This window comes from Zootoca vivipara, chromosome 6, assembly GCF_965207765.1.
Source record: "Zootoca vivipara chromosome 6, rZooViv2.hap1.1, whole genome shotgun sequence".
NCBI classification, from domain to species: domain Eukaryota; kingdom Metazoa; phylum Chordata; class Lepidosauria; order Squamata; family Lacertidae; genus Zootoca; species Zootoca vivipara.
Genome location: NC_142589.1, coordinates 9017521 through 9029892, shown reverse-complemented (window position 1 = coordinate 9029892; position 12372 = coordinate 9017521). Strand labels below are relative to the sequence as shown.

The window sequence follows — 12372 nt, the reverse complement described above, 5'->3', positions numbered from 1 at the left end:
AGAGGTTTTCTTATAATCAAGCGACATACAAATCTCATTCAATTAAAAAACAACAACACATTGAAAGAAATGTCCATATACATGTTGCATGTTGAAAAACAAATTCTTGCATGAAAGTGCACATTAAAAACAAATGTGCATTGTTATTATTTTTATCATCACCATTACTGTTATTCTCACTATCATCATTTAATTTTAAAAAATTCTTTCCAACAGCACCTTAAAGACCAACTAAGTTTTTTATTTTGGTATGAGCTTTCGTGTGCATGCACACTTCGTCAGATACACTGAAATAGAAGTCCCCAGACGCTTATATGTAGAGAAAGGGTGGGGAGGGGGTATCACTCAGAGGGGTGGTGGAAATGGGTGATTGACTGACTGATAGCTGTTGACGACTGTAAACAATTGCAAATGGTTAATTTATTACTCACATCTCTGGTGTCAAAAGCCGGGGGGGGGGGGAGGAGGCTGGTAGAGAGGTAACTCTACCTGTTGAAAAGCTGCCTGTCTTTGGGGTCCCAACTCTCTCCTCCCCTGGCTGCCCACACCCAGTCTCCTGCCTACACCCTGGTATGGACACGCCAGAACAATGGGAAGCTGCCCAGCCGGGCCATGGACTTCAATGGGATCCTCACTATACGCAACGTCCAACCAGAGGACGCTGGGATCTATGTCTGCACAGGGTCCAACATGTTCGACATGGACGAAGGAGTCGCCACCCTCTACGTGCAAGGTAGGGACGGGGGGAGGGGGCTGCATGCTCAGGGTGCTCCGAGGCTGCAGGCACAGCCGGATCGTGGCTTAACACCGACACCCAACCCTTGCCCACCTGGCCACAGGCTGCTCTCATAGCCCTGGGCACACGACATCTGAGCACGTTCGTCTCTGCCAAAATGTCACAAAAGATGGCTCCCACCTGTTGCTTCTTGGGGGGTAATGGGAGTTGGGGTTTCAGGCGCCGGGATCAGAGAGGTCCATTCACCCCCTTTTTCCTGCTCGAAAGCCAGAAGGGCCTCTGTCAGTCAGTGCAGACAATGCTGAGCTGGAGGGGCTCCATCGAAGACCGCTCCCTGTGATCCCGTGTGTGAAGGAAAAGGATTACGGCTCAGTTCTAGAGCAGCTGCTTGGCATGCAGGAGGTCCCAGGTTCAATCCTGCGCAGTGTCTCCAGGTAGGGCAGGGGGAAAGGATCCCCCTCTGAAAACTTGAAGAGCTGCTGCCAACCAGTGTAGACAATACTGAACTAGGTGGGCCTTAACTTAGCTCCTGTTTCTAACCTTCTCAGTACCATGAGGACTAGAGGCTTTCTTTATTTTTAGTGTGAGGCAGAAGCTCTGTGGCAGAGCTGCTGTTTTGAATGCAGAGGGTCCCTTGTTCAGCACCCAATCACACCGTATTGGCCCGAATATAAGCCACACCTGCAAATTAGCAGCACTTTTAAAATTCGGGGGGGGGGGCAGAGAGAAAAGACAATACCCGAATATAAGCCTTTCCCTTAAAATTCCACAGGCATTCACACCATAAATGGCAAATGTTACCGTAAAAGCCCTTTTTTTTGTAAGGTCACGAATTTAAGCCACACTTTAACTTTTCACGGTCGGAATTTTGGTGGGGAAAGTGTGGCTTATATTCAGGACAGTACAGTATATCTCCAGGGATAATCCATTTCCTTAGCAGTGGGCTGATCCACTGGGCAAGGACATCGGCTCTGGAAAACAGTCCCTTGGGTGCCCAGGGGTCCTTGCCATTGGCCAGGCCCTCACCCCCCCTGGGCCTGGTTTTCACGTCCCTCTCCCTCGCCTGCAGCTCCGTCTAAGACCCAGATGTTCTACGGACCTGTAGAAGTGGTGGAAGGCCACAGGCCCTGTAAGTTGGTTTTGGCCGCCACTTGCATGCCCCATTGTCCATCGCTGCAAGGTTTCGGTTTCATGTCCTCGCGCTGGAGTCCTTTCCACCTCTTTCTCCTCCTCCTCTTTTGCATGGGTTTTGCTGGCATGGTGATGGGTTGCCGGCACTCCTGTTTTTTACACCCACCCACCATCCTGCTCCACAATCATCAGTGGGGCAGGCGCCCTCACGCATGCTTCATGTCTAGGGTGACATCCATTTGCTCACGCATGGCTCGGTTCCTTTCCTGATTCTGCGGGGTCTTGAGGGCACAGCACATGAGCCTTTCTCCATCCCTGCTCCGAAATTGCTACCAGCATGGACCCCCTACCCCGGCTTCCCAGAGCTCCCTTAAACTTTCCTCTCCCCGATGCAGCTGGACCCGCGGTCCACCCCATGGCCACCATTGAGCCCTCACAGCTGAGCGTCCAGCCAGGACAAGCGGCCGAGTTCCGCTGCATCGCTACAGGGAGCCCAGAGCCCACGGTGGAGTGGATTGGTAAGCTTACTGCTAGGTGACACTGTGGCCCCCATCTCCGAAAGATCACCTTCTGCCGGGCATCCCCAGGAATTTTTCAGGGGACTTGGACTTGTAAAAGGGTAAAAGAGTATTGGGAAGTGATCCATAAGAAATTGGGGGGGGGGGGACTCCTCTCTCTCCTCTGAGAGCCAGCATGGTATAGTGGTTAAGAACGGTGGACTAGTAATCTGGTGAACCGGGTTCGCTTCCCCTCTCCTCCACATGCAGCTGCTGGGTGACCTTGGGCTAGTCACACTTCTCTGAAGTCTCTCAGCCTCACTCACCTTGCAGAGTGTTTGTTGTGGGGGAAGAAGGGAAAAGGAGATGGTTAGCCGCTTGCAGGCATGGCCAAACTTGGCCCTCCAGCTGTTTTGGGACTACAATTCCCATCATCCCTGACCACTGGTCCTGTTAGCTAGGGATGATGGGAGTTTTAGTCCCAAAACATCTGGAGGGCAAAGTTTGGCCATGCCTGCCTTAAGGCGGGATATCAAGTCCAAACAACAAGAACAACAACAACAACTCCTCTTCTTCTTCTTCTTCTTCTTCTTCTTCTTCTTCTTCTTCTTCTTCTTCTTCTTCTTCTTCTTCTTCTCTCTATCAGGTGGACAAGGGGGCATCATCTCCTCCAAAGCCGTCATCCAGGGTGGGATCCTGCGCTTCCCGGCAGCGGAGCCTTCCGACGAAGCCCAGTATTTGTGCCGTGTGCGGAATAGTGCTGGGCAACATATGGCCCGTGCCTTCTTACAAGTACACAGTACGTTGTGCCCAGGCGAGAAGTGGGTGGCACGCCATCCATTTATTTGACTTGTCTCTGGGGGTGCCGAATATGACCCTGCAGGAGGAGAGAGCCCGCCTGCTTAGGCCAAAAGGAGCCTACCCGGATCAGCCCCTGACATCACCATCATCATCATCATCATCATAATATCCACCCTGGCAGCCATCTCTGTCGAGTATCTTGGGTGGCCGCTCCTTTCCGTGGGCCAGGTCAAGAGGGGCTGGGGGCAATTGGAGGGGAAGAGGTGGGCTCACCTGCCGCTCTGCTCTTCCTCAGGTGCCAGCATCCCACAAGTGCAGGTGAGCCCGGAACGGACAGAGGTCCATGAAGGGAGCACCGTGAGGCTCTACTGCCGGGCAGGAGGCTCCCCTGCTGCCACCATCACCTGGGAAAAAGAAGGAGGCCACTTGCCCCCACAGGTGAGTCTCAGAAGAATAGGGGGCGATGGACTTCTCTGCTTCAGAGAGGCCTCCCCACCACTGAAAATGTCAGTGTTGAAGAGGATTCAAGGAAGAGAGTAAAAAGGGGCCCAGGATGGGAGAGGCGGATGATGTTAGGTGGAAGCCTCCCCCTCTGCTCCAAAGAAAAAGCCCCAACGATCTTAGGGTTGTCTGCCCTTACTCAGCCATGAAGCAAAGGCACTCTGCACGTGCCTAAGGCTACTCTTGTTCCTTGCTACTCCTTTGCATATAAGCCAGCTCTACACTTTTGCAAGTGATTGTGCTTGCCTAGTTGCATGTTTCGGTGAGCAGGACCCTAGGAGGGGCACACTTTTGAGACGTTAGAGTAGGGGCGTTCACATGTTAAATTGAACAAGTGTACCATCTGAGTACCTGTTGTTAAAAGAAAAAACTTCTCCTTTTGCCTTATGGGGCATGCAAAAGCCCGTATAGAGTCCTTAAGTGGGTTCTCTATCGGTAGGAGAAAATAACAGAGCCCATTGTACATTGTACATTTGTACATTTATGAACACTCCATTTATACTTGAGACCTTAGAATTCTTATAACACTGCTCACAAATACTTGAGCTGCACAGCCTGCTCAGCATCCCATCCTACATTGACTTTGTAACTGTTCGACTTTTGCCTCCTGGAATTTGTGGGGGCTTGTTCCTGGCAGGGACCCAGGCCAGGGCCACGAGATCCTCCCTCCCTCCCTTCACTCTCTTCCTCTTCCTTCTGTCACTTCCGGGCTGCCCCCTCCCGCTCCCTTCCTCTCTTTCTTTCTTTCTTCCCCATCCCCCGGATAGGCTCTCTCCGTCTTTGGCTTCTTCCACTTCCAAGGTGACAGCCTGGAGGTTCTCCAGCGGCGGATCCAGGAGCTCCAACAGGTAGCCCACCCCCCTACCCTCTGCACAAGCCTCTCCATGGCCTCTTTCGCTTTCCCCTCCATTTCCTAGCTGGTGTCTGTCTCCTTGTTGCTTCCAACTAAACATACTCAGTAGACCTCAGTAGAACCAGTAGACCTAAGTTGCTTATGTCCTTTAACTTCAGTGGGTCTATTCTGAGTAGGGCTAGCACTGGGCACAATCCCCGTCTTTCCATTTTACACTTCCTGTCCTTCTGGTTCTCCGGCAAGGATGGGCAGATTTGTCAGTTTCAGTTTGTCATTTTTTTTCAGTTTTTCAGTTCAGTTCTCTACATCAGTTTGTTTTTGTTTTTAAATTCATCAGTATTTTGGTGCAGATTTCTCCCAATACACACTTTTTTTTAAAAAAAAAGCAATTTGGTCTAAATTGCACATTTTTGCAAAAAATAATTTCCCTAATACAGTACATTTTTGTACATTGCTTTCAATCACACATGCAGTCATAGCCCATTTTAGGCTAGTATGCGTGTTTTTATACCTACTGCTTAGCTGGACAGCTGCACTGCAAAATTTGGAGGTGTGCGAAAGTTGATGGGTGGTTGCATGTTGGGCTGTGTCCAACTTAAGTTCTCCTCAGAGAGTTCTCTGAGTTCTCTTAAGTTCTCCCTTTGAAATTGACGAACCTGACTCCACTGTGTCTGCTCAGAGTGGCACCAGCACTGGGTACAACCCTATGTTTAGGAACGTGCCAATTAAGTTCACCTTTTAAATGTGAACGGGATTGAATTCTGCCCCACATTTATTCTCCGGTGGGGAGGAAAGAGGTCCATTCTCATCCTGCCATCTGCCCCAGGCCTCCCTCACCCATCTGCCCCTCCTGAATGTGCCTCAGAAACCACAAACCACGGGGCTTATGTGAAATGCCCACATTCTCCACCAGTTGCAGCTTCAAGAGGGAAACGGGGCTCAACGTCCCTCCCCCTCCACCATGACCTGGGGGGTAGGTAACCTGGCCTTCTCCACAGACCCTCTGTCCCCAACTCTGCCCTCATCACAGTCAATTACGACTCCAAAGTGGATGTTTCCCTTCCCCTGGATGCATCTAACATTAATCCATTTGTTTGTTTGCTTGCTTATTTGGATAGAGAGGTTTGTATCAGCCTGCTTTCTCTCTCCAAAACGGAGCTGTCCGAAGCAGCTAAGATGTTTGCTAAGCTTTGGACTCCAACTCAGCCCCATGCTCCCATCGGCCCCAGTGCCATACCGCTGAGCTGGATGGGGCCGGCTGGGTGTTGTAGGAGTGTAAAGTGTCCGGAGGGCAGCATGCTGGGGCCGAATGAGGAAACACCACAATTGGCCCATAGCGCCACTTCAGGAAAAAGCAAACTGAATCCTTCAAATGCATTTGTGGAGATGGCCCTTTGCTCATCAAATGCTTGCTGTGGTTTACGTGGCTTCATTTTAGACAATCTGGCAGGGGCGCTTTTTTGCACACCAGAGGCCTGCCAAGCACCCAGCCTGGCCTGTGGGGCATTGGAGCTCAGCCGCAGCTCCAGTGACTCTCCTCTTCCTCCTTGCCCACAGTCCCGTGCAGAGAGGACAGACATTGCTACCTTGGTCATCCCCTCTATCACGGTGGCTGACGGCGGGGTGTACCACTGTGTGGGGAGCAGCACAGCGGGAGTCGGCCGGGCAAGAATCGAGGTGATGGTCATCCGAGGTAAGTAGAGGGTTTTCTTCAGACCGGGCCTTGGTGGCCATCAGCCCCAGGCAGAGACTCCACCATCGGGGTCCTGGCAGGGTTTTTTGAAAGGACAATCACTCAGCCACCAGTTCTTGGCCAATATGGTTGGTGGAAGCTCCACATCCAGAGGCAGTCAGTTGTGGCAGGGAGACATGGTGACAAGGGGGGCTTGTTGTGGGGAGAGTGCTGTTTTGTACTCCGGCACTGCTTGTGGTCTTCCCATCCGGTTGTAAATCAGGATGCCAGGCTGCATGGGCTCGCCTGGGCCTGACGCAGCTTGCTTGTCCTTGTAGCTGCAGGCCTTTCCCCGATGGTGAAGATTGAATCGTCGTCCTCGTCGGTCATAGAAGGTCAGACCTTGGATCTGAACTGCATCGTGGCCGGCCAGCCAGCTGCATCCGTCACATGGTACCGGCGAGGAGGCGCCCTGCCTTCCAACCACCAGGTAGGTACAGGTTGGGCTGACAGGAGGTGAATTCCATCAATTTTTGGAGGCCTGCAGGTTTTCCATCCCCAAGGCAGAGTTCTGAACAAGATAACCAGGGGCAGTGAAGGCAAGTGATGGAGGTAGCCAGGAGCAGTGAAAGCAAGTGACTGTCTAGTTTAGGGATAAGGAACCTGTCTCTCTAGATGTTGATGGACGCTGAAATTTCATCATTCCTGGCCAGCATGGCTAGAGGTCATGGGTGGTGATGGGAGTTGTAGCCTAATAACATCTGGAGGGCCACAACTTCCTTGGACCTGCATTAAAAGGAGGTGGTGGTTAGGGAAAATCAAGGCCAGTGATGGTCTAGTTCAGGCATGTGCAGAACCTGTGTGGTTCTCTTTTGATTAATGAATTAATAAACAATGTTTAAAAGTACTTTAAAAAACAACAACAGAATCCTTTTTGTTTGGGGTAATTCAGACTGAAATTCCCAGGTCTCAAAAAAGGTTATTTATGTATGCCACTTCTGTGGCCCGTGTTTCGTTAGCCCCAAAATGGAAAACAAGCGAGGTCCCAACCAAAGAAGAATGGCAACTTAAGTTGACAGACTATGCGCAGCTTGCAGGCTTAACATATCGAATAAGAACAAGAACACACGTTTAGAGAAGATTGGAAAACTTTTATTGAATATATGGGAAATAATTGTGCACAGCTGAAAACGCTGGCAGCATTAAGAGAAATTCAACAGTGTAATTAAGCTTTGATGGGTGCAATAATGGGATACTGAATGGTATAGTTTTTGTAAAATATGCAGGGATTTATGATATTTGTGAGGGACAGGGGATATCGCGAAGTCCCTCCCCTCCTGAGTTCAAGCCCATCCCCGAGCACAGGGGAAAGCAGAGAGAGTTCCGATTCCAGTGGGGAAGCAGGAAGTCGTGTCCGAGGCTCAGGCAAGGTAGAGGAGCCAGGGTCCCAGGTGGGACAGGAAGGGGCAAATAAGGGGGGGAGACCCATCCCCCCAACTCCGGAATTACGCAGAAAGAGGAGGGGAAAGAGGATGGGTCTGCCAAAGCTTTTGTGTTGGAGAAAGACGCGCCAAAAGCCATTCGGAGGTTCTGAACCCGACTGAACACCTAGCTCCGTGTATATAGCAATGACTTCAGCACTGTAAATACGCAGCACCAATAAAAGAATAAAATGCAGAGCTGTGTAGAGTCGTTACTCTGAAGTAGCCCGCTCCGGCCACTGTGACAGCAACCTCCGAATCTTTTTTTGGGCTACTTTGGAGTTGCCGGGATGAGTGCGTCAGAGGCGGAGAAATGGCGGCAGATCGCGGAGAAAGCCCAACAGGACCTGCAGCAACTGGCGCTGCAGGCACAGGGGGAATTAAAGGCAGCTAAAGAAGAAACCAAGAAGGTCCAGGAGGACCGGCTACAACTTGCGGAACAGGTGAGAGCGCTTCAGGAAAAAGAGCAGCAATTAAGGGCGGTGGCGGTAGAGCTCCAAAACAAGCTGGATGCCGAGAAAAACAAGGCGGGAGGGGCCCCCCAACTCCAAGTGCTGCCAGGAAGGAGAGCGGGGACCCTAGTAAGCAAGTTCAATGGAGACCCGAGGGAATATCATGGCTTTGAGACTGAGATCGTGTATGCTCTTGAGCTGCACCATGATGAGTTCCCTGATGATGAGCACAGGGTAGCGTTTATTGTGGAACACCTTACAGGGGCAGCCAGGGAGTGGCTAAGACCGTTAATAGCGACAAAAAATCCTTGCATGAAGAATGTCAAACTATTTCTAGAGGCTTTAAAAACTATGTATGCGTCCGATAGTCATATGGACCAGACCAAGGAGGAACTGCATAATTTAAGGCAAAGAACAATGACAGTTCGCGAATATTGGGCGAGATTCACCATGCTAGTGCACAGACTGGGGTGGGAACTGCACTCGCCTCCGATGGAAGCGGCGTTCTACCTGGGGTTGAATGAGGATGTGAAAGATGAGCTCTCGAGAGGTCCAAAGCCCAGTAATATGGATCAGCTGAGCAAAGCGGCTCTGGCGGTGGGGGTGAGACAGGAATCCCGGTGGAACGACAAGCAAGCAACGCGCGCAAAGCGGGCTTGGTTCCCACGGTCGCAGGAGAAGCCACTCCCCCAACAACCCTTCCAAGCCACGCCTGGGACCAGCCAGGACCAGGAACCCATGCAAATTGATAGCGCGCGAGCGCGGGCTTTTCAAACCCCAGCGGCGACAAGACGCAAGGAGGGAAGGGGCGGGAATTGCTTTCTCTGCAACTCCCCCCAGCATCTCGTCAGAGACTGCCCACATCGCAGAGAGTGGCAAGGAAAGGCGGGAACGGTTGTGCCCTCCCCCACTGACGCAGCACCACAGCAGGGAAACGGGAAAGCCTGGTTGCAGGAGACAAGGGGCAGCAGCCAGGCGCAGTCAGCAGACAACAGCCCCAGCCCGCCCACCCGCACAGCGAGGAGCAGAGCCAGCCCACCCCTCCCAGAGCAGGAGTGGTTCTAGAAGTGATGCTAACGCTCCCAAATGGCTATCCCCTGACAGTCCTCGCCTTAATTGACAGTGGTGCATCTGCCAACTTCTTCTCGAGAAACTTTGCAGAAGAGCACCAAATACAGCTTCTGCAGCTGGACTTTCCCTTGCACGTAGCCACCATTGACGGCAGGGAGCTGCTGGGAGGGGCCATCACTCATCAACCCCCCCCATGAGAATGACGGTGGGAAGGCACTCTGAGACACTGGCATTCAACGTCACCACCATCTCAGACCCCCCCATCGTCTTGGGCATGAGCTGGCTGGCGCGCCACGACCCCTCCATCAGTTGGCACCAGAGATGCATCACGTTTGGCTCAGACTATTGTCTGGAACATTGCATGCAGCACCAACCAGGGGAGGGGCCTCCAATAGCCACGGTGGCCACCATGCACGTCAAGGGGGGTGAGGCGATACCCAAACCATACTGGGACCTGCAGGAGGTCTTCAGCGAAGCGGAGTCCGACCACCTACCCCCACACAGGTCTTTTGACTGCCAGATCAACCTGGTGCCAGGGGCAACGATACCCCCAGCCAAGCTGTACGCCATGTCAGATCAGGAGCTGGAGGATCTGCGTGCGTTTATAGACAAGAACCTCAAACGGGGGTTCATCAGAGAAAGCAAGGCAGCAGGGGGCAGCCCGGTCTTCTGGGTGGACAAGAAAGACACGCAACAGCGCCGTATTGTGGTGGATTTTAGACGGCTCAATTCAGTGACAGAGCCAGTGGCTTTCCCCATGCCCAGAGTGGACGATCTCCTGACAGCGGCACGCAGGGGCAAGATTTTCACCAAGCTAGACCTGAGGGGGGCGTACAACTTGATCAGGATCAGGGAAGGCGATGAGTGGAAAACCACGATGTTCACGCCTCTGGGCTCTTTTGAATATCTGGTGATGCCCTTCGGGTTGCAAGGGGGCTCAGCATGCTTCCAGGCCTTCATGCACCACGTCCTGGGGTCCCTCCTCTTCAAGAACTGCTTGGTCTTCCTAGATGACATCCTTATCTATTCCAATGACCCAGTGCAGCATGTGAAGGATGTCAGGGAGGTGTTGCAGCGCCTGAAGGAGAACCACCTGTATGTGAAGCTGGAGAAGTGCAAGTTTCACACCAAAGAGGTGGACTTCCTAGGCTACAAGCTGTCAGACAAGGGGCTGGCGATGGACAAGGACAAGGTGCAGGCCATCCTGGACTGGCACAGCCCCAGGACGCGCAAAGATGCCCAACGCCTACTAGGCTTCGCTAACTTCTACAGGAAGTTCATCAAGAACTTCTCTCGTGTCACGGCTCCCATCACCGACTGCCTGAGAGGCAAGCAGAAGTTCCGGTGGACACCGGAGGCGCAAGCAGCGTTCGAAAGCCTCAAGAGGGTGTTCGCTTCAGACCAGCACCTGTTCCACGTGGTGCAGGATGCGCCCCTACGCCTGGAGACAGATGCTTCAGACAAGGCTTTGGGAGCGATTCTGTTGCAACTGGACGCCAACAGAGAGTGGAGACCCTGTGCCTTCTTCTCCAGGAAGCTGACCCAGCCAGAACGCAACTACACAGTGTTTGATAGGGAACTTCTCGCGATCCACGCTGCGTTCCAGCACTGGCGACACTTCCTGGTGGGCGCCAAGCACCCCATCCAGGTGTGCACAGACCACAAGAACCTGGAGTTCTGGAGAACTGCCAGGGTGCTCAACCAGCGGCAGATACGGTGGGCAGAGTTCTTCTCGAACTTCAACTTCTCCATCCACTACATCCCGGGGGAGCAGAATGTCAGGGCGGATGCCCTATCCCGCAAGCCAGAGTACATGGAGGAGGAGTTGCCACCAGCACCCAGGCACATTTTCCCCCCATCAGCATGGTCCTGCGGAGCAGCAGTGGTGAGCGAGGCAGAACTCACAGCACTGACAGCAGCTGATGAATTTGCCACCCGCATCTTCAGAGAACTGAGAGGGGGGAGGGAGCAGGCAAAAGACTTCACAGACCGCAGGGGGCTGCTTTTCTACAAGGGTGCACTGTACCTGCCCACCACCCAGCTTAGACGTAAGGTCCTCAAGCAGATGCACGACAACCCAACGGCGGGTCATTTTGGAAGGGACAAAACCGCTCACCTAGTCATAAGACACTTCTGGTGGCCAGGGGTGCGGGAAGATGTTAGAGACTATGTACGGGGCTGTGACACCTGCCAACGAGCAAAGGTGGTCAGAGCAGCACCAGCAGGGTTGCTGGAGCCATTAGCCACCCCGCACAGGCCGTGGGAAGTAGTGTCAATGGACTTCATCACAGACCTGCCGTCGTCCAGGGGCAAGACCGCAGTGTTGGTGGTGGTGGACCTTATGTCCAAAATGTGCCATTTTATACCGTGTGCCAGGGCGGTCTCTGCAGAAGAGACAGCCAAACTGTTTGTTGACCACGTATTCAGACTGCATGGATTACCTTTAAGGGTTATTTCGGATAGAGGCCGCCAATTTGTTTCCAGGTTCTGGAGGCGGCTCATGAACCTCCTGCAGGTGGAGGTTAGCTTGTCGACGGCTCGGCACCCGCAGACCAATGGACAGGCAGAGAGGGTCAACGCCATTCTGCAGCAGTACCTGAGATGCTACGTCAGCCAGAGGCAAACGGACTGGGTGGATCGCCTGCCACTGGCAGAATTTGCCTACAACAATGCGGTGCACGTCTCCACAGGGGTGTCGCCCTTTAAGGCCAACTACGGGCGCGACCTCAGATCTTTCCCGGAGAGGGAGGGGGAGGAGGAGGAGGAGGGCCCGCAGGCAGAGGATTGGGCAGAGGAGCTGGAGACGGTGCACCAGCAGCTCAGAGAACACTTGGAGAGGGCCAAGGAAGCGTACAAAAAGGGGGCAGATCGCCACAGGCGACCGGGGGAGGTCATCAGGGTGGGGGACAAGGTTTGGTTGTCCTCGGAGGGCCTTCCCACCAGAGGGAGGTGCAAGAAGCTGGCACCCAGAAGGTTGGGCCCTTTCACGGTCACGCAGCAGGTAAACCCGGTGGCATACAGGCTGGCACTGCCAGAGGACATGAGGGTGCATCCAGTGTTTCATAGATCGCTGCTGTCGCCGTACAGGGAAAGCAGCAGGCTCCAAGACAGCGAACAAACCCCCGAGGGAGGGGGGCAGAGGGAAGGCAGGGAGCAACTCAATGAGGCCACGGCCAT

General features: G+C 53.1%; 1 protein-coding gene across 15 annotated transcripts in view; it reads left to right on the top strand.

Moving 5' to 3' along the window:
• Positions 1-12372, top strand: part of HSPG2 (heparan sulfate proteoglycan 2) — a 198743-nt gene that overhangs the window by 135205 nt on the left and 51166 nt on the right. For 13 of the 15 annotated variants that reach the window (XM_088671505.1, XM_088671499.1, XM_088671498.1 and 10 more), the window contains 7 exons: positions 553-733; positions 1806-1865; positions 2263-2385; positions 3011-3163; positions 3461-3603; positions 6077-6212; positions 6530-6681. In XM_088671505.1, the coding sequence (XP_088527631.1) occupies positions 553-733; positions 1806-1865; positions 2263-2385; positions 3011-3163; positions 3461-3603; positions 6077-6212; positions 6530-6681 (948 nt within the window). The remainder of the gene's footprint in view (positions 1-552; positions 734-1805; positions 1866-2262; positions 2386-3010; positions 3164-3460; positions 3604-6076; positions 6213-6529; positions 6682-12372) is intronic. The other 2 variants (XM_088671497.1, XM_060276287.2) reach the window with 1 other exon arrangement.